Source organism: Gopherus evgoodei, chromosome 3 (genome assembly GCF_007399415.2).
Source record: "Gopherus evgoodei ecotype Sinaloan lineage chromosome 3, rGopEvg1_v1.p, whole genome shotgun sequence".
Taxonomy (NCBI): domain Eukaryota; kingdom Metazoa; phylum Chordata; order Testudines; family Testudinidae; genus Gopherus; species Gopherus evgoodei.
Genome location: NC_044324.1, coordinates 75,011,751 through 75,034,266, shown reverse-complemented (window position 1 = coordinate 75,034,266; position 22,516 = coordinate 75,011,751). Strand labels below are relative to the sequence as shown.

At 43.7% G+C, this 22,516-nt stretch overlaps 1 protein-coding gene across 7 annotated transcripts in view; it reads left to right on the top strand.

The window, feature by feature from the left end:
- The first annotated feature begins 14,302 nt into the window (after positions 1-14,302).
- SNAP91 (synaptosome associated protein 91) overlaps positions 14,303-22,516 on the top strand; it is a 173,576-nt gene continuing 165,362 nt past the window's right edge. For 3 of the 7 annotated variants that reach the window (XM_030555842.1, XM_030555837.1, XM_030555844.1), the window contains exons 1-2: positions 14,303-14,406; positions 15,516-15,675. In XM_030555842.1, the coding sequence (XP_030411702.1) occupies positions 15,546-15,675 (130 nt within the window). In that variant the 5' untranslated portion in view covers positions 14,303-14,406; positions 15,516-15,545. Of the gene's footprint in view, positions 14,429-14,626; positions 14,754-15,515; positions 15,676-22,516 lie in introns of those variants that run through there. The other 4 variants (XM_030555841.1, XM_030555838.1, XM_030555839.1 and 1 more) reach the window with 4 other exon arrangements.

Here is a 22,516-nt window from a genome sequence, read left to right as displayed (position 1 = left end):
TTGCGAGGAAATGCGGGGTTTCTATATAGAGTGTATCATGTGATTAAATTAAAACACAAAGCCACCTTTTTTTTGAGACATTAGGGCAGGGGTGGGCAAACATTTTGGCCCAAGGGCCACACTGAGGTTGCAAAATTATATGGAGGGCCAGGTAGGGAAGGCCCTGCCCCCTACCTACCCCGCTGCCCCCTGACAGACCTCGGGGACTCCCATGCCTATCCAACACACCTGCTACCTGATTGCCCCCTAACCATCACCCCGGAACCCCACCCCGTATCCAATAAGGGGTGGCAGGTTTGTATAATTTATGGTGGTGCCCAAGCAGAGTTGTCCCATCCATAGGACAGATCGAGGCAACTGCCATGGACCCCGTGCTTTGGGGGGTCTTGTGCTTCAGGGGGACACAGGGTCCAGGACAGCCTGGGGGCTTAGTGGGGGGCCTGGCACCAGTGAGCACCCTGGCCCCAGCATTGCCCCAGTCCATCCCTTCCCCCAAACCCCCTGTCCCTGAGCAATGGGGGAGCTGGTGGGGTGGAGCAGAGCAGGGTTGGGCCAGGACACTTGCTGCTTCCAGTGTCAGGCCCCCCCACTAACCCTTCACTCCTTGTCCTGGACTCCTTGTCCCCCTGAAGACTGGGACAGGACTAGGCACCACCATGTTGCATGACGGACATTTGACAAACTTATTGGACTTAGGCCATGTCTACATCTAAAATTTTGCAGCGCTGGTAGTTACAGCTGTATTAGTACAGCTGTATAGGGCCAGCGCTGCAGAGTGGCCACACTTACAGCAACCAGCGCTGCAAGTGGTGTTAGATGTGGCCACACTGCAGCGCTGGTGGGCGGCTTCAAGGGGGGGTTCGGGGAACGGGAGAGCAAACCGGGAAAGGAGACCAGCTTCGCCGCGGTTTGCTCTCGCGTTCCCCGAACCCCCCTGCAACCGCAGGGAAGGAGACCAGCTTGCTCGGGGTTCGGGGAACGAGAGAGCAAACCGGGAAAGGAGACCCGCTTCGCCGCGGTTTGCTCTCGCGTTCCCGAATCCCCTGCAAACCGCAGGGAAGGAGAACCTGCTTGCTCGGGGAACGGGAGAGCAAACCGCGGCGAAGCTGGTCTCCTTTCCCGGTTTGCTCTCGCGTTCCCGGAGCCACCCAGCAAACCGCAGGGAAGGAGACCTGCTTGCTCGGGGCTCCGGGAACTAGAGAGCAAACCGGGAAAGGAGACCCGCTTCGCCGCGGTTTGCTCTCGCGTTCCCGAACCCCTGCAAAACCGCAGGGAAGAGACCTGCTTGCTCGGGGAACGGGAGAGCAAACCGCGGCGAAGCTGGTCTCCTTTCCCGGTTTGCTCTCGCGTTCCCGGAGCCACCCAGCAAACCGCAGGGAAGGGACCTGCTTGCTCGGGGCTCCGGGAACTAGAGAGCAAACCGGGAAAGGAGACCCGCTTCGCGCGGTTTGCTCTCGCGTTCCTGAACCCCCTGCAAACCGCAGGAAGGAGACCTGGCTTGCTCGGGGAACGGGAGAGCAAACCGCGGCGAAGCTGGTCTCCTTTCCGGTTTTGCTCTCTCGTTCCCCGAACCGCCGAGCAAGCGGTTTCTCCTTCCCTGCGGTTTGCAGGGTGGCTCCGGGAACGAGAGAGCAAACCGCGGCAAAGCTGGTCTCCTTTCCCGGTTTGCTCTCTCGTTCCCGGAACCCCGAGCAAGCAGGTAAGGAGAACCGCTTGCTTGGCGGTTCGGGGAACGAGAGAGCAAACCGGGAAAGGAGACCAGCTTCGCCGCGGTTTGCTCTCTCGTTCCCGGAACCCCGAGCAAGCAGGTCTCCTTCCTGCGGTTTGCAGGGTGGCTCCGGGAACGCGAGAGCAAACCGCGGCAAAGCTGGTCTCCTTTCCCGGTTTGCTCTCTCGTTCCCCGAACCGCCGAGCAAGCGGTTCTCCTTACCTGCTTGCTCGGGGTTCCGGGAACGAGAGAGCAAACCGGGAAAGGAGATCAGCTTGATTACCAGAGGCTTCCTCCTTCAGGAGGTCAAGAAAGCGCTGTAAGTGTTTACATTGGATTACCAGCGCTGGATCACCAGCGCTGGATCCTTACACCCGAGACAAAACGGGAGTACGGCCAGCGCTGCAAACAGGGAGTTGCAGCGCTGGTGCTGACCCTGCAGATGTGTACACCTTCAAAGTTGCAGCGCTGTAACTCCCTCACCAGCGCTGCAACTTTCTGATGTAGACAAGCCCTTAGTGATGGATATTGGGAGAGGTAGGGGGTATTATGTCATTCATCATTCAACCTGTAAAAAGCACATAATTTTCCACACAGGAAAAAAACAGTAACCTAGTTAATAATAATTATTAGTAGTAATAAAATCAACTAATAGAATTAATGAAAAATGTGTGTATACTGTATATGAGATTATTATATGAGAAATGAAAATGAGCTTGCTTTGGGATTTTACAAGGCACTTATCATTTAAACACATTTGGTACCCTGAGTAATGATAACATTTCTTGCAAATCACATAAATAGGGATCCCATGGTGTTTTAACCTTATTCCCAGATCTGGACCTTAGCGTCCAAAATATGGGGGTTAGCATGAAAACCTCCAAGCTTAGCTACCAGCTTGGACCTGGTACTTGCTGCCACCACCCAAAAAATTAGAGTGTTTTGGGGCACTCTGGTCCCACTGAAAAACCTTCCCTGGGGACCCCAAGACCCAAATCCCTTGAGTCTCACAACAGAGGGAAATAATCCTTTTTCCCTCCCCCCGCTCCAGGTGCTCCTGGAGAGATACACAGACACAAGCTCTGTGAATCCAAACAGAGTGACTCCCCCTCTCCCTTCCCGGTCCTGGAACAAAAGGACTTTCCTATTCCCCCAGAGGGAATGCAAAATCAGGCTAGCCACTTCAACACACACAGATCTCCCCTGATTTCTTCCTCCCACCAATTCCCTGGTGAGTACAGACTCAATTTCCCTGAAGTAAAGAAAAACTCCAACAGGTCTTAAAAGAAAGCTTTATATAAAAAAGAAAGAAAAAATACAAATGGTCTCTCTGTATTAAGGTGATACAATACAGGGCTAATTGCTTAAAAGAATATTGAATAAACAGCCTTATTCAAAAAGAATACAAATCAAAGCACTCCAGCACTTATATTCATGCAAATACCAAAGAAAAGAAACCATATAACTTACTATCTGATCTCTTTGTCCTTACACTTAGAAACAGAAGATTAGAAAACAGAACTACTTCTCCAAAGCTCAGAGGAAGCAGGCAGCCAGAAAACAAAGACCTCAGACACACAATTCCCTCCACCCAAAGTTGAAAACATCCGGTTTCCTGATTGGTTCTCTGGTCAGGTGTTTCAGGTGAAAGAGACATTAACCCTTAGCTATCTGTTTATGACACATGGTCCCTTTTCTTCACCCCATTGCAAAGGCGCAGCTGTTATTGCTGGCTGCCCTAGGGCTGCAGAAAACCCTATGGGCAAAACATATGGAAAAAAAGGATCAATTTATACAGAGGGCTGAAGGGGGACTCCCATAGTGCATTAATTAACACTTAATAAATACATCAAAATCAAATACATTACAGAGATAAGAATTTGTAATGACAACTTTACTTGAGAAGCTCCAGAGAAAGAAGACCCAGAGGGAGTAATGGTAGGGGGAATCCCAGGGAGACCAAAGGGGCTGGTAGAGGGAGCAGACAGAGAACAAAGGTAGAGGTAGAGTGGCTGCAGGGTTAGCCCAGTCTTCTGCATCTCCCCTGGGGGTGGAGACACTGATCTCTATCACTGTAAGAGGGAAAAATAGAATGGAATGCCCAGAAGAATGAATGACTTGAGGACAATTTCCTGAGGGACACATACCCTTGCAGAGTTTTTCTAGCTCTGACATTCACATTTCTACATGGTTTGGCCCACAGAAATAAAAATCTGCACATCTTCCTTGTGCTTTTGGACCAAAAAAAACCCAGTTACAATTCAAGTGACTTTTAAAATTCCCTATGAAACTGAGTTAACAAAATAAATGAGCTTATGAACAACCAGAAAATATCCTTCTCAAGTGAAAAACTATCACTGGACTTCTTTGCAAAGAAATTGTAAGTTTTCTTACAGGAAAGCCACAAACTGTCTGGAAAGGAAAAGTAGCTTAAATTACTTGCCTCAGTGAAATTAAATATCCAGAGAATTGCTGTGCCTGTGATGATGACTGGGGATAGCTCACCTGTGGTCCCCCGTCCCCTCCCCCCCCCCCCCCGTGCTGTGGAGGCACAGCCGGACAGGTTTGCATCTGCAAGCAGGCCACCTGCCTCAGGTGCAGCTCCCATTGGCCTTGGTGGCCACCAGTCTGGGAGCCTCCTGGCCAATGAGCTGGGGGAGGGAAGGGGAAGGCAAAGGGGATGATTGTAGGGAACTCAAGAGCTGGGGAGGCAGTGGGGAGGGGAGCTGTCTCTGGAGGCACAAAGGGGGTGGTTCTCTGGAGAGGGTTGATGGGGGCACAGGGGCTGGTGGGTATCTTCCAGGGGGCAGAGGGTTGTGTGGGTCTCTGTGGAGTGCTGGGGGAGTGATGGACAGAGCCAGCTACCGCCCAGGTCTGGTCTGTGGGAGAAGGGAGTGTTGCTATACTCGCTCCCCAGAAGCTGTAGAACTGATAAATGAAATTGTTTTTAATTGTTCACTTTATTAATGTAACTTCTGTTCACCATTCACTACACTTGCCTACACTGTAACTTGTTCCATATTGTAATTCAAACCCCATTTAAAAACACTCACTCCATTTTGTAAAAGCTTCCTCCAACCTTCATTTTTGCAAACCCTGCTGTAATCTTATTAGTTGAGTTTAGATGTGTGAATCAGGTATGTATGAATGATGGAATCAACCTCCAGCCCCAGCCTGTCCTGATGAGATAAAGTTCAAATACCAACGGCTGAAGACCTAGACAACAGCCCTAAACAAAGTAAGAAGCCTCCACCCTAAAAAGAAAAGGACAACAGAACAACAGAAGGAAGATCAAAGCCAGGTCCAAGGCTGAAAGTCACGCCTGCAATTGATGGGTGATCAATCGAAACCCAGAGGCAGCGTGACACAGCAAGACCTATAGACTTTGAATCCAAACTAAAAGCCTATAAAAAAGAAGGGTGAGATGAGAGACTCTGGGTAACATTCTGCCGCCAACATGGAAGAACATCGGTGCCTGCCCAACAGAGATCCAGCTCAGCCTTGTGCCCAGCTTTCCTGGCCAGTTAGCTGCCACAAGCTACGAACCCAAGCTGCAAAATCAAGCCATGAACTTAAGCTATCTTCAGGACTGGTAACTATGCAGCAGCTGCAGAACACCTGATGAATGTGGGTGTGGGTGTGTGAATGTGTGTATGTGTGTGTGTATAGGTATTAGGTATAATGTGAATGTGTGTGTGTGTGTGTGTATAGGTATTAGCTATAATGTGTGTGTATAAGAATTAAGATATTAGTTATTAGTCATAAATTGTTATCATAATAAATGTGGCATCTTTGCCTTGTCCCCTTTAATAAGATTCTGCTGGTTTTTACTGGTCTAATATAATTGGTACAACAAAGCCTCCTATGTACTGTGTATTTTATGCCAGCCCCGGGATGCCCATTGCTGCTCCTTTCTCCTGCCTCCGGCTCCATCTGTTTGTCTGCCCCCACATTGCCCCTCCCCCCCATGTCTGACAGTGACAGACTCCAGTGGCTCTCTCTGCCTGCAGCTCCTTTCCTCTTCCCCTCCCTATTGGGGAGGTATGATCAGGCAGCTCTGGCACTGCCCCCCCACAGCCATATCTAGACCGCCTACTTTTTATTCTCCAGCCTTTAGTTCCACTTCACTTACTTTCTCACTGGCGCTCTATTATTAGCGTATTCAAGAAGAACTACTGGGACACATATGAATAATGAGCCAAATTCAACACATTTAACTATTGATTCCAAAGGAATTTACCAGTAATAAATTTGGCCCCAAACATCTGGAGATATAGTAGCTGTATTTAAAGGGATGAATTATATAGTTAAATGTGACATAAGTTCCATTCACACACAAGTGACACTACAACAGTGAAGGACATAAATTGATTCTTTCCACTACTTTGAGTACAGGTCTGGGATTGGTCAACATGAAAGTGGAAGCCCACATTAAGCAATATGGCTTCAAACAAATGAAGTTTAAGGGACTATCTTCTCTCTCTCCTGTTCTAAGGCAACAAACAGATGTCTTTGGGAAACAGTTTCCCTCTTCCTTGGGTATGTATCAAGTTAAAGACAAGCTGCTCCCAAAGAAACTTTGCTAGAAATAAAACAAACTGGGGAGGCAACCTAGAGGGATGCAACCCAGCTGTCCAGGAGCCTGATCTAGTGTCCACTGAAGTCATTTGGAGTCTTTCCTTTAACATCAGTGGGCATCAGATTGGATCCATATAAATATCATGCTGTCATATGGGCCAGTACCTACCAAACACAATACAGAAGCATATCTAATAACTTTTCATACTGTTTTTCATTTATTCTCATGGTTACTCATTCCTGAGCTGGACAACAACAAAAATTAAACAATTTTACCACTTCAAAATATCGTGTATCTTGATTTCATCCTTGCATATCACCCTTAGTGTAGTTCAGGATAATATCATTCGTGACTTCACAAACCTCATGGATATTTTGGACTCCAAAATCTAACTCAGAATTCAGGTGCTGAACGGACTAACTATAACTGAAAATACCTGTGGATCTCTTTATTGCATTCTTTTAGTTCCAGTCTGAAATACATAAATTGAATACAGCATTAAATATTTTCTCCTCAGATATTTTGGTAAGAGCAGAGGCTTCTAATTTCTTCTTCCTTTCTCTATAATTAGCTTGACAATTTTTCAACATGAAGCCCAGTCCTGTTAAGTGCTGAAGTAGTTATTGGTGATGCAACTAGATGTTGCACTGACAGAAATGGACAATGCCAAGATCGACCATCTTCACAAAGTAGCCAGAATTTCACACTACAGTTCACACAGGCTACCTGACAGATTTTAGTAGAAAACTGTATCACTATTTAAATACTTTGTCATTCCTTTAACATTATAACGTGTTTTCCTCAGTGGCAGTTAGCACTGCTCCAAGTCCCATTAAGGTAAGGACTTAGAATGGCCTTAAAATAACCCTTTAACACTTGGTGTGGTGTTCTTTTTTATCAGTATTAAAATAATAATATTCCAGTTAAAAATAACTATCCTATCTTTTGAAATTCAGGACATTCTAAACCCTTGACAGTTTTACCTGACAGGAATTCAGAGCCACTCATACTGCCAGTGATGAAACATCAATAGCTGTGAAAGTTAAATGCCAGAATGTCTTCTATTGACATAGAAAGATGGTACTAGAAAATAAAGGAACCATAAATTATAGAAAAAATATTTGTGTGCTTTTCTGCTATTGTTGCCTTTTTAGTGTCTCAACCCCCCCACCTCTCTCATAATTAACTACTATAAAAGCTAATGCTCCACACTAAAATGAAAGGTAAATTAAAAACATTCCTTAAAAATATTAATAGATATATTTTATACAAATCAACAGTTAAAGAGCACAAGTATTTAAATTATAGACTTGTGCAGAGTGGATCTTCATTCATGGTGCTGCCACTCACTGTTGAGCACAGTTAAAAAATAACTGGCAAACGTATGTTCCATTGGTGCAAGTAGAATTCATTTTTTACCAGTACTCCGCACGTGACTGCCTTATGTGACCCCGCATGTGACTCCTCACGTGAGCTTGCTCTGCCCTCAACCCACGATCCATCCCATGGTACCTGGGGTGGGCTGTGTCCGCCTGCTGCTTTGGAGACTTCTGAACCGCAGTGGCAAAAGGAGCAGAACGTGGGGCCACCTAGTGGCCCTACGCCAGCAACTTCTCCGGCACGGCTGTTCTGCCCTCAGGCGCCCCCAGCCCTTCCACGCAGCTACGTCTCCTGAGTCCTGTCCGGAGCCTGTACAGCAGCCCTACTGGAGGACAGGACTGGGGGGGCAAGGCTCATGTGGCCCCATGTTCTGCTCCTCTTGCGTCTTTCCGATGTGGCGTACCGGTTATAAATAGCTTACTGGTATGGCATACCGGACCGCCCTGCTTGCACCACTGATATGTTCTCATTATAAAAATATATTATAAGCAAACACACAGAGCAATCTAATTCTTATCTTGGATTTACTTCTGTGAGGAGATTCAAAGCTTGCGCCTCACCTGAGTCTTTCAATCTCTTCACTTTTGAAAATACCTAGATCCTTCCCATTCCCACTGCATATGCCAAATTTTTATGGTAATTTATATAATCCAGGATCTGAACTCATTTTTTTTTGGTGAATTTTTCAACCTGAGTTAATTCTTCACCTTAGAAAACATTTGTGTCTTTAAACCCATGTGTTGCCTACATTAGTGGTAACAGTACCTACAAAGAAGTTACTGAAGCACTGAAATTCTTAAAATTCTACCATCATTCTCAAGTGGATTTGAACATGTATTTTGAACAGTTCTGAACATGTAATTTGCAACAGATTTTTTTGGGATGCAGTAACCTGCATTTTTGAGCCTCATTTTAATATATTAACATTTCACAGCAGTCTGGCTTTGTATGACTTTAAACATCTATGGGCTTTTCTAAAAAGATGTAAGTTTTGTGTTTGAGATTTTGTTTTGTATTTTCATGGATGATACTAAATGCCCACAGAGAGCTCTTTGTAGAATAGACAAAAGGTTGTTGTATGGCATATTTCAGAGTGCTAATTTTGTCTCTTCTTACCTGAATGATTCAATCCTGATACTATATTTTTGTTTTCCTTAACTGATAATTAACACATCCTTAAAAGAGCAGAATTTGTTTTTTATAGTTTGTTGTAATAGCAGCACAATATCATTGTTTCCAATACCATTCCATTCAGACCCCACCCAACTATATTATTTTAATACAAAATTAAATTCAGCAAACTAATTCCAATTTCATAGATTCAACAGTCAGAAGGGACCATTGTGATCATCTAGTCTGACCTGCTGTATAACACAGCCCACAGAACTTCCCTAAAATAATTCCTATAGCATGTCTTTTAGAAAAACATCCATCCTGGATTTAAAAATTGTCAGTGATGAAAAAACCACCTCAACCATTGGTAAATTGTTCCAATGGTTAATTAGTCTTACTGTTAAAAATTTACACCTTATTTCATGTCTGAATATGTCTCACTTCAACTTCCAGCCATTGGATCATTTTATACGTTTCTCTGCTAGATTGAAGCGCCTATTATTAAATATTTGTTCCCCATTTAATTACTTAATGACTGTGATCAAGCCATCTCTTATACTTCTCTTTGTTAAGCTAAAGATATTGAGCCTCTTGAGTCTGTTTTCTATTCCAGTAATATTTTTTGTGGCTCTTCCATGAACCTTCTCCGATTTATCAACATCCTTCTTGAATTGTAGGCACCAGAATGGAACACAGTATTATGGCAGCAGTCACACCAGTACCAAACACAAAGATAAAATAACCTTTCTATTCTAACTCAAGATTCCCCTGTTCATGCATCCAGAGAATGCATTAGCCCTTTTGGCCACAGCCTCACTCTGGGAGCTCATGTGCAGCTGATTATCCATCATGACCACCAAATTTTTTTCAGAAGCAGCAGCCTGTAAATATGGCCTGCGTTATTTGTTTCTAGATATATACATTTACTCATATTAAAAACACATATTGTTTGCTTGCACCCAGTTTACCAAGTGATCTACACCGCTCTGTATCAGTGACCTGTCCTCTTTGTTATTTACTACTATCCCAATTTTTGTGTCGTCTTCCAAGTTTGTCAGTGATGATGTTATGTTTTCTTCCAGATCATTGATAAGAATGTTAAATAAAGTAGGGCCAAAAACTGATCTCTTTGAGACCCCAGTGGAAACACACCCACATGATGATTCACCATTTACAGTTACATTTTGAGACCTGTCAGCTTTTTATCCATTTAATGTATGCCATGTTGATTTTATATCATTCTAGTTGTTTAATCAAAATGGTGTGCTGTAGCAAGTCAAATGCTTTACAGAAGTCTAAATGAGTCACATCAACATTATTAGCTTTATCAACCAAACTTGTAATCACATCAAAAAAAAGATATCAAGTTAGTTTGACAGGAAATAGTGTTCATAAACCCATCTTAATTTGCATTAATTACATTACTCTCTTTTAGTTTTTTATTAATTGTGTCCCACTCCATTACCATGACCGGGATTGATGTCAGGCTGTCAGGCCTATAATTACCTGGGTCATCTCATTTACCCCTATTAAAATTGGCACATTATCTTTGTTCCAGTCTTCTGGAACTTCCCAAGCGCTCTTTCAAAACTCTTAAATATATGTTATCTGGACCTGATGATTTAAAACTGTCTAATTTTAGTAGCTTCTGTTTAACATCTTTCAGTAATACTAGTGAAATGGAAAAAGTGTTATCCTCATTATATGATGAGACTGTATCATGTTTTTTCCCCCAAATACAGAACAGAAATATTTATTGAACACATCTGCATTTTCTCCATTAAAGATAATTCTGTCTTTTCCATCTAGTAATGGACCAATACCGTTGTCAATATTCTTTTTGTTCCTAATATATTTTAAAAACTCCTCCTTATTGTCCTTCACTCTGCTGGTGATAGATTTCTCCTTGTGTCCTTTGGCTTCCCTTATCACTTTCCCCAAAATTCCTAACTTCTGATTTATATTCATTACTATCAACTTTCTCTTTTGTCCATTTGTTATATATTATTTTTTAATTTTTAAAGCTGCCTTCACTTCCCTTCTCCCTAGAGGAATGTATATATTCCTGATCTCTGAAGACCCACGCTTCAGTGTGTTTCAATGATGCAATGAAATTTTCCACTTGAAGGAAGAATTTTATTGAATTGTTACATGAAACTTAGAACAGTAATTTATATTATTCATGGTAACATATGTGATGCTACCTAACTTTCAGGATTTCCTGCATTTTGATTTTCTTAGTAATGAGACCTACTGGCAATTTGATTTATATGCAGTTTTTAAATCCACAACAAATTATTTTAAATCTTCAACTGACATCTAAAACAATAGTGCACTGTAGACATGGTACAACATCAATGAAACTATTAGTTTGTAATCTGTGCAAGACTAAAGGATTATTGTCTTGTATTTGAGAGATGGGAAGATATACTTATTAGGGTCCTGCAAGGGTTTGGGTGCTGGGTCTGATACTATTCAATATTTTTGTTAATGACTTGGATAATGGAGTGGAGTGTATGCTATAAAATTTGAAGATGACACCTAGCTGGTAGCACTCTGGAGGACACAATTAGAATTCAAAACCACCAGATTCTTTTGAGTAGTACTACTGTCTAACCAGTTACTCTCCATTTTGTAGTTAAGCTTTGGATTATTTCCTTCCTAAGTGTAGTGCTTTGAACTTGTCTTTATTGAATTTCATTTTAATATGTATGGATATATATTTTATAAAACAGTCACTAATTTCATCCTCTTTAAAATCAGTTCAAAATAATAGAAGCCCTTCAATGTTTTTACCTATATTGTGTTTGCTTAAACCATCAGGTTCAGCTTCAGTCTTAGCCAATGACCATCTTCTGCTTTAAGCCTGTGCAATAGTCACAGCATGGAGAAACTGGTTGCTTAAAAATGTTCTGATTCCACACAAATGAGTTTAAGCATGCAGAATTTCCAAACAATACATTTACACCAATATAACCCTAATAATATCTGTATAGGTTCATCTGATCCACTAGAGCAGGGGTTCTCAAACTGGGGGTTAGAATCCCTGAGGGAGTCACAAGGTTATTACATGGGAGGTTGCAAGCTGTCAACCTCCACTCCAAACCTCACTTGCCTCCAGCATTTATATTGGTGTTAAATATATTAAAAAGTGTGTTTAATTTATTAGGGGAGTCCCACTCAGAGGCTGAAAGGGGTTGCCAGTAAAAAAGTTTGAGACCCACTGCACTAGAGGATGAAAGTCTCACCATGATGAAATCAAATTCAGAGCCAAATATCACCACCTTAATTCTGAAAAGACCACTTTGCCTTTCTGTTTTAATCTCTGGTAACTCTTGTTTGTCTCCACTATGTTAAAAGTCCCTTTGACCCCCTTGTGGCAAAGGTCTTCTCCACCTCTCTGTCTACCTATAGTATTGTACAGTGTTTGTCACCATAGCATATGATGTCCAGTCCATGGCTATTTTAGTTTCTTTGGAACTACACCTCTACCCCGATATAACACTGTCCTCAGGAGCCAAAAAATCTTACCGTGTTATAGGTGAAACCATGTTATATCGAACTTGCTTTGATCCGCCAGAGTATGCAGCCCCGCCTCCCCCGGAGCGCTGCTTTACTGTGTTATATCCAAATTCGTGTTGTATCAAATTGTATTATATCAGGGCAGAGGTGTTTAAGATGTTTTTCATTTTGTTTTCAATTAGCCTTTTGCTAGGATTTCATTATCTTGTTCAATTTGCTAACTGCTCTCACCTTTAATTCTATCTGTCATCTTCTCTTACTTGTTTGGAATAGTTGTCTTAGAAAAAATTCTAATTCTACCTTAGCCAATATGATACTTCTCCAAACTTGCATTAAATTTAGTATATTAATCTGGAGGCTATATTTCTTACTCAGTTCTATAACCAATGAGTAAAAAAATGTTAATAGTGGAATCTCATAGTCACATATATTGACTGAATTAAAATCTCTTTTAAAAGGCTTTAAATTTTTTTAAAGCACTACACAACTAAAGTTGTGAGGGAGAAATTTGCTCAGTTCCTGTGCTTTATGACAAATCTTAATCTCCAAAATCTGTGGATAACATGGCATCCATTAGTGCCAAATATAAAATAAAAAGATAACAGGAAGCTGCTCTGAAAAGACATTTTAATTGCAACTCTAAAAGAGGATCCTCTGCAGTATAACTGCAATGTTGATAAGTACAAAGAAATACACAGTAGAAAAAATAATCCCAATTTATACATACAAAATGATGGGGTCTAAATTAGCTGTTATTACTCAAGAAAGATCTTGAAGTCATTGTGGATTCATCAGCAGTCAAAAAAAAAAGCTAACAATGTTAGGAACCATTAAAGGATAGATAATAAAACAGAAAATATCACAACATCATGGTATAAATCCAAGGTATGACACTCCTTGAATGCTGCATGCAGTTCTGTTTGCCTCATCTCATCTTCTGTTTGCCTCATCTCAAAAAAGATATATTAAAATCAGAAAAAGTACAAAGGGCCATGAAAATGATTGGGGGATGAAACAGCTTCCATAAAAGGAGAGATTAAAAAGATTTCAAAATAAGATGAAGAAGAGTGGAGCTGATATAAGTCTATAAAATTGTGAATGGAGAAAGTGAATAGGTAAGTGTTATGTACATGATTACATAACACAAGAACCAGGGGCTAGCTGATGAAAAATAGGCAGCAGGTTTAAAACAAACATAAGGAAGTACTTCATCGCACAACACACAGTCAAACCCTGGAACTCATTGCCAGCGGATGTTGTGAAGGCCAAGAGTATAACTGAGTTAAAAAAAATTGGGAAAGTTAATGGAAGATAGCTAATAGCCCATTGATGGACTTAAGATGGTCAGGGATGCAATGCCATGCAACCCCCTCTGACTTCCAAAAGCTGGGACTGGAGAACAAAGGGTGGTGCATTGTTCAAAATTGCTCTGTTCTGTTCACATCCTCTGAAGCATCTGGCACTGGCCACTATCTGAAGACAGGATACTGGCTAGACAGAAATTGGTCTGATCCAGTATGGCAGTACAGTTCTTATGGTAACTGTATATCAGCTGTAAGGGGCTTAAATTGGCAGTCTAAATATTGGCAGTTTAAAAACTCTTGTGTGGGAGGAGGGAGTCAGAAACAAATATGCCCTGAGCATTCTCAAAGGGGCCTGGAATTCTAATGTATTTCAACATTATTTTCAAATGCTAATTGTTTTGCAAACTGACAATGAAACGTCCCAAATTGAAAAATACCCCACCCCCATTTAAAGGGCGAGAGAGACGATGAAAGAGGCAAAGGAGGGAACCGAGGGAAATAAGAGAAGACGGTGCAAGAAACAAGGGGAAAAAACGGAGAGAAAACCAGGCAGCCGAGGGGAATTGAAGCTGAGCTGCCCTGAGGGCCGGCGGAGGGGCTGTGCCTGCCTGGTAGCTCACCTTGGAGGTGGGAGCCGGCCGGGCGCTGGCGGTGCAGGCTGCGGGGTGTCCCCTTTAAGAGCGCGGCGCGGGGGGCTCTCCCTACGGCACCTAGCGGACCGCACGTCCCGGTTTGTCCGCGCCGGGTCACCTGACTCCGCCGAACCACAAACCTGAGGAGGGGCCAGGAGGAGCAGGAGGGTGAGCGCGGCGCATCGGGCTGGTACATCCATCCATCCCTGTGGCGGGGCGGGTGGCGGCAGCGCCGGGGGATTAGGCTGGAAATAGCGGCGGCCCCTGGGCGCAGGAGCTCCGGCGTTTCCCCGGCCGTGCGCTGCGGGCGGGCAGGCGGGCGGGGCCGCCCAACACTTGGGGTCTGGAGCCTCGTCCCGACCCACCCCAGCCCTGCGCCCCGCGGGGGAGGGGGCTCGGCGCCGCGGCGGGAGGAGCGGGCGCCCTCCCCGGGAGCGCTGCGGGGAGGAGGAGAGCAGAGAAGGACGCGGTGACAGGTCTGCTGCTGCCGTCCCAGCGCTACTGCCCGCGGCTGGGTCAGCGCGCTGCAGCCGCACATCCCTGTTGGGTGTGGGGGTGTCCTGAGCTGCAGGGGTCCTGGAGGTGGCGGGTGGGCGAGGCCCGGTGCAGGGGCCCGGTGCAGCGCATCGGAGAGAAGGGGGATGGGTGTCTTGGCCGGGCCGGGTGGACGCGGGGAGGGGGGGGGGCTGGTGTCTGTTTCAGACGGGCGGCCTGCCCTTGCCTCCTGGAGCGATAAAGGGGGAGCGGGCTGGGGAGAGGCGCAGGGAGGGCATAACATGGCGCAATGATGTGATAATCTCCCACTAGAGAGACGCGGGGAAGGAGGCGATGGACGCTCCTGTTTGCTGCAGTAGCAGCGAGCAGCGGCTCCGCCTGGGTATTTAATTCATTCCCTGGGGCTCGCGGGGCTGGCAGGAGCCGGGGGGGGCAGGTTCCCCCCCTTCTCCAGTTCCGTGGGGCTGACAGTGGAGAGGAAGGTGGGTTCCGCTCGGCAGCAGCTGTTCGCCGCGAGGGTGTCGAGCTAGGGGCGCAGGTTAGAGGTGGGGTGGGGAGGGGACGGATGCGCTATGTGTGTGCTGGCTTTTCTTCTGCAGTGTCTAAAATACCCCGTCTTGCCCTGGGCAGCTTCTCTGGTAACGCTTACACAACGGGGTGGGGGAAGGAAGGAAGGATTGTCCCTGCTGGAAAGGGCCTAGCTGCTGGAAGGACAGGGTCTCCCTCGCTCAGTCGTTAAACCTGGAACATCTCCTTTCTCCCTTGTGTTTCCCCGCTTGCAGAAGAGGCAGCAGCACTAACGTTAGTCGAAGATGTCGGGTCAGACGCTGACAGATCGCATCGCAGCTGCTCAGTACAGCGTTACAGGATCAGCTGTAGCCAGAGCCGTCTGCAAAGCAACCACACATGAAGTGATGGGGCCCAAGAAAAAACACCTGGACTGTAAGCATCTCTTCATATAAGCATTACATGCTCGGGGCTAAGAAGGCAGCCTACGTGGCCCTTAAAATCTCTGACAACAGTACTTGCTATTATCAACCCTTTAAGTCATAAGGCTTATGAGAAATCCTGAAGGGGGCTGGGTTATATTATTACATATCTTCTGTGCTCCCATAATATTGTTCCCTCAGCCATTTTCTCTCCTTTTGACCTCTGGCATCAGTTCCAGAAAAGCAGTTTAATGTGTATATTAAAGACTAGAGCCTGTGAAAGGTGGGTCTGGTACCTCTCATTACTTATCACTTTAGTCATGATTAGGTTAGATTTTGACATGGATACTGAATCTCGGGCTAGAGTATTGATGTATGTGGTCATAATACAAAGGTGGACTCAGAGGTGATCATCTTAAGTCAAGATGTTCCTTGAATAAGGGAGTCTAAGGCTCTTGTGTTGAGGGACCCAATTGCCAGAAGAAAGCAACTGCCCTATCTGCATATCTGATGGTGACTCCCACAGTGTTTTGGGGAAGAAGACTGGTGGTTTTGCTATTGCACATATTAGAGATTTACTGTCTGTCTTGGACATATAGAAATTTATTAGGATGAAACCAAGACTAGTGAATGAGGTCATTGCATCACTGAAAAACAGTAACATCTCTGTAATATTCTGCTTGTTTTGGCAATCTCACTTTCTCTGATCCAGTGTGGTTTCACTTCTGACTTTGAGAGAAGTAGGCAGAATTTAATCATGTGGTGTTGAGCCAGGTTTTGCTTAGAAGCTGTAGATAGCTTTGGGCAGAAAAGTATGTTTGTATCCCAATGTCTTGATGCATTTTTAAAAAAAAATGCTAAAAATGAACTTTTTTTTTTAGTTTTGGGAACTACAACTAAACCGTAAGAAACATCTTGTTAATCTGTATCTGGAAATATTAGATCATAACTGTGTCTCTTTAAAGCAATATTTGTATATTTAATACTAACATTAGTCCAATTTTGTTTAAATACTTTTTAATAGAATTATATTATATCCTTGCTATTAGAAAGGAAGAATAACTTCTGATTGTGTTTCACCTAGTGCTTATTTCAGATATTCTTTGTACCTATAATCACTGTGAAAACCCTATACTTGGAATTGGTGTAAACTGATTTAGTGCTATCTTGAGCCTTCACAACTCCCGCAAGCTTTGTTTTAAGCCTGAACTCTGTTTTCCCCCTGGATCCTATTTATATCAGTAGAGTATGAACTGTAAATCCTACTGATGTTTAAATACCTGTATTAACTATATAACTACTGATTTCTTTAGCAGATGGGATGGGGAAAAGACTGAATCCCACAGCTGGAATTGGGGAAAGGCGGGTGGGAGATTAGGCCTTCCTGCCTGGAGGGGAAATACAATGGGAAGAGATTCAGAAATTCAGAGAAATAAAAGATGAAGTGGAAGAACAGAAAAAGCATTGGTCCTAAAGATGAACATATTCTCAGTGAATGAGAAAGTGACAAAGAACTTAAGTAACTAGTAAACTTCTAGTTGCTGCATAAAAGATTAGAGGCAGAATAATGTCTTTATCAATGAGAGTATGGCATGTCAGTGAGTTTTGGTCTGATCCTTAGTAGTATATAGTTCGGAATTCATACCCTAATACACAGAATTCATCAATTACGGTCTATTTCCCCCCTCAATAGAATTGACACTCCATATCTATGGTGAGTTCTAGGGTTTGTATTTAACTTAAGTTCAGTTTTGGCACAGAGCAAAATTTAAATTTAACATGGGTTTTAAACAACTCTGTTCAGTTGTGAACAGGAATAGAATTGGATCACTCTTCCATATTGTTGGCTCTGAAGAGCTAACAGGAGTAAAAAGTAGAAAATAGATATAGATATAATTTATTGTTCCTAAAGCAGATAAATCAATATTAAGGTGCCTTGTGTAGTTATTCTAATAATATAATTGTACTTAAAGATAATGTTTGTATATTTAGAGTGAGGAATAACAAAGTCAAAATTTCAGATTAAGCATGAAGGGGAAACAGGTGGGTTTTTTGTTTTTAATGTTAGAGTATGTTAGAGGTGCATGGGATAGATGACATTCAAAGAATCAAATCACCAATTGAATATTCATGTGGAAAAGGTATTTCGAATGGTGGTAGGTGGAGCAATACTTCCTGTTTGTAGAGAGATTAAAAGGCTGGAGGACAGACATGAGGTGAGTGGACCAAGTAGAGGAAAATTCTATAAACTAGGAGAGACGACTACTTCTACGTTTTGAAGTAAAAAGAGGTGGAAAGTGGATGGGGTGGGGGGTTTGGTTATGGAGGGAATGGTAATGTGACATGGAGTATTTTATTTCTAGGTCACTGGTTTGAATGTGGCCTAGCCTACTTTCAGTAGTAAGTTTTCAGCACAGTTGTTCTGTGTTCTGTAGGTAATTTATTTTGTGGTAGTGGTTTCAGTTCTTAGTTATCATGAATCATATCACAAAGCCCACCACTCTTTTTGGTGCCCTTATTAGGAGTTAGGTTGGAGATTGAATGAGTTTAGAGGCTGATCTGCAATATTCTTCCTACAGTGCCATCTCCAGGTAAGGACAGATAGAGGCAATACTTGGTATCCATGAACATAGTAGCTACAGGAAAAAGCTTAGACTGGCAGGATTATATACAGCAGACTGCCTATGTTTTAGATGCTCTGTGAATAGAGGGCTCTCACATCCAGTAATGTCTGTCTACCTAGTACCTTGCCAGAGTACTATGTTATGTAATCATTTTAAGGTGGTGGTGGAAGCAAGTGGTGGGAAAATTAAAGGAGTTTAGGCATTTTTTTATTTGTCTGTGGTAGTGCAAAGCTGCGGTGCTAAGGCTATGTCTACGTTGTGTATGGATTTTTAGACTCTTGTGGTTAGAGCAGTGCAAAGCTTTAGGGTAGATATGCTTCCATGATACGAGTCACGGCTTACAGTTCTACAGCACGCTAACAGTAGAGTTTCTAAACTGAAGAGCTCATTATCAAATATTTGTTCCCCATTTACTTAAGCTGTAATCAAGTCACTCCTAAAGCTTCTCTTTAAGCTAAATAGATTTAACTCCTCGAGTCTGTCATTATACATGGGTTTTTCTTTTAATCATTCTCAAGCTCTTGTCTATACTATCTCCATTTTATCAACATTTTTCTTGAATTATGGGCACCTGAACAGGACTCATATTCCAACAGTGGTTGAACCAGTGCCAAATAGAGGTAAAGTAATTTCTCTGCTTCTACTCAAGATTCCCCTGTTTATGCATGCCAGGATCGCATTAGCCCTTGAGTCCACAGCATTACATTGGGAGTTCATGTTCAGCTGATTATCCACCACAATGCCCAAATCTCTTTCAGAGTCACTGCTGCCCAGGATAGAGTCCTCCATTATATGACGCTTAGACACTTGGAATTTAAGGGGGCCGCAGATGAGACCTATATAATTATATTAAATAATGGAATTCAACAAACGTTGGACAACTGTAGAAACAACTTTGGGCACTGTTGCAGAAATTCCTCAGAATACCTCTTGCGGGCTTCTGGGTTTTTTTTTTGGGAAGGAGAAAGGGAGTTCTAGAATGGCAAACTAGGCTGATGTGAGCAATTGTATTTGGTAATGCCCAGAAACCCCAAATAAGATTGTGGCTCCATTATGCCAAATGCTGTACAAACACGATCCATGCCTCAGTTCATGCTAATTTTAAGACCAGATATATTTTCTACTGGAGGATGACAAAGGAAGTAGTGATAGAGGCACATTGTTATATGGTGATGCGTAACTCGAAGGTTCTGAGTAATCTAATTCTTAGCAAAATGGCAAATTCAAATGGACCTCAAGGTAGAAAGGGTCTGGAGGAGAGATTTCAAGGAGTAGATTACCAGTGGCTTTAATGAACTTGTTCATGAAGAACATTCCATGCTTGAGGAGAGGTGACGTAGAGGCAAGAGAGAGGTCTCTGTGGAAGAAGAGGACGAATAAGTGCTTGAGCCTGGTATTGCAGCTGAAGAGGTGACTGGGAGCAATGCGCTAAATTTTAAGAGCAGGTCTATAGGGAAAGCCTTAAACATAACAACAAAAAACTTTATTGTGATGCAATACAAAAGGGCAGCCAGGTGGAAGGATTCACAGTGGATTATTTGTTCAGACTGATTGGCTAGTAAGATGATCAGCTGCATTTTGAGTAGACTCAAGCAGTGACGTGGATATTGGGGAAACTGGAGAGGAGGAGGCTGCAGTAGTCAAAATGGGAGTCTGGATGAAAATCCTGGCTGGCTGGTCTAAAAGATCAGATCTTAAAATGTCAAGACTTGATCGCTGTCTGAAAGTATGTGGCAAATGAGGGGGGAGAAACAAATGGTAACAGTTACAGCCTTGAATGTCAGGGAGAAGGGTAGCAATGTCAACTGGGATTGTGACTTTGGAGGGAAGATGAGGATTTCAGTTTTAGCCATGTTGACTATAAGTTAGTGAGATTTTCAGATCTCCAACAGAGAATGGGTTAGATGGAGGAGACAGGCAAGGAGCTGAAAGTCATTTGTGTAAAGATGGTACTTTAAAGCCACGTGAGTAGATGAAATCGTCAAGGGAAAGGTATAAAGGGAAAAGAGCAGTGAAGCCTGGAGTCCTGTAGAGGTGAAAAGGGGAGTCCAACAATCTGCTGAAAGAATGACCAAAGGATGGAGTTGCTCTTTTTGACTTGTTGCCCTCCCTTAGCTCAATTGACATAAGCAGTTGAGTGGAAGTACTCTGTACCTAGAGCAAATGAAATCTTTCCTCTCTTGGAGAGCAAGTACTAAATGTATGTGATACAGGTCACCCTTTCCAGTTTCTGGAAATGAACTGGTTAGTTTGAAAGCACCTTGGTGAAGTGTACCTAGCTCAGGGGTTCTCAACCTATTTACCATTGTAGGCCACATAAGTGGTCTACAAATGTCTTATGTGGGCCACATCCAATACTACCTCTATGGCCCTGGGGATGTAATGTGGGCTGCAGCTTGTGCTGATTGGGCCACAAGTTAAGAACCACTAGCTAAAGTTGTGAGGGCTGAATTAAGTCTGGAAAGTTAGTGGAATGTCAAGGCTAGCGACTAAATCTGCTGTCTTCTGTGAAAGTGGCTTTTCTGTAACTGTGTAAGACAACAATAAAATGTGCCTTTGTGTAATATATAATCTGTTTCTTAGATTTAATACTTACGCTAATATTTTTAAATGTCTTGTAATGGGGCAGGTTGGCCCCGCACTGATACTGAGGGGGTTAACCCTTCTCTCCTAGCAGAGGGAGCGCTGTCCCTGAGGCTCTGCTGGGCATGCTCCAACTGGAAGTCAGGTATGAAAGCCTGCAGAGCTGCTCAGTCAGGACTGGCTGCTGAGGAGGAAGGATGCTCGGCAGAGGCTCCAGCCCTTATCTACGAGGGCTGAAGAGCCAGAAACCTGGACCAGAGGCCTGCAGCTATCAAAACCCCAGGGAGTGTCTGGTGCTGGGGAACCTGGAGACCCTGATGCCATATGGACTACTGCTGCTGGAGAACTGGTAGGAAGTGACCCAGGGAAGGTAGGGGAGTGATAACTCCCACCATGATGATGAGGTCAGCGTGTTTCTGGAGGATTTCCCACTGACTGTTCCGCCACTGGCAGCACCCTGGGTCATGGCCTGGTGGAGTTGGATGGGCCCAGGACCCTCTATCGGGGCTGCCGCCCCTTGCAACAGCCCCCAGTTACCTGATCCCCTGTTTTTCCTCCAAAGGGGTAGCATAGACTCCGGCCACTAGGCTGCACATCTCACTAACGGAGGGGGAATTAGGTGAAATCTGGACACTGGGCCACACTGCCCTAGGGGCACATTGCGTGGACTCTGGCCACTAGGCTGCATTACCCCATTTGGGGAGAGGCAGTATATGGACCATAGCCATTGGGCCACACTGTGCTGACTACTGTGGGAGGAGTAAAAACAGACATAAGCGTAGAGAGGCGGGGTTACTACTCGCGCCCCCTCTCTCTGACTTAAAGGGTTGATGAGGTAAAAAATGTTCCACGTGTCTATATTTTAAGTATGACTTATAAATAAAGATTGTAAAAGGCAATAAATAGTTCAGTTTAATCCATGTGTTGGTTACAAGTAAGGGAAGAGATTTGGAGGCAACCATAGTTCGCATTTGCATAGCATTTTTATTCACTTACCACTGCTTAATGGACGGCCTACTATTGTTTAGTAGCGGAGTGGTCCTAGCGCTGAAATATTCATACACCTACTAGCTAAAACGTAATATGAAATAGATCACCATGCTGATAAGTACTGCCCTTTCTAGGGCTTGTCTAAATATGAGGTTATTCAGGAATAGCTATTGTTCTTTAAATTCACACCCTACCTTAATCCACATTGTCTTGCAAGTGTAGATGCACCCATAGACTTCAGTGCTGGGGAAGTGTTACTGCCTGTCAAACCGTAGTCCCAGATTTGGACCTTAGCGTCCAAAATATGGGGGTTAGCATGAAAACCTCCAAGCTTAGTTACCAGCTTGGACCTGGTACTTGCTGCCACCACCCAAAAAATTAGAGTGTTTTGGGGCACTCTGGTCCCCCTGAAAAACCTTTCCTGGGGACCCCAAGACCCAAATCCCTTGAGTCTTACAACAAAGGGAAATAAATTTTTTCCCTTCCCCCCTCCAGGTGCTCCTGGAGAGATACACAGAAGCAACCTCCGTGAATCTAAGCAGAGGGAGTCCACCCTCTGTAATTCCAGTTTTGAAAACAAAAGCACTTTTCTTTTTACCCAGAGGGAATGCAAAGTCAGACTAGTAAATTTAACACACACAGACCTCCCCCTGATTT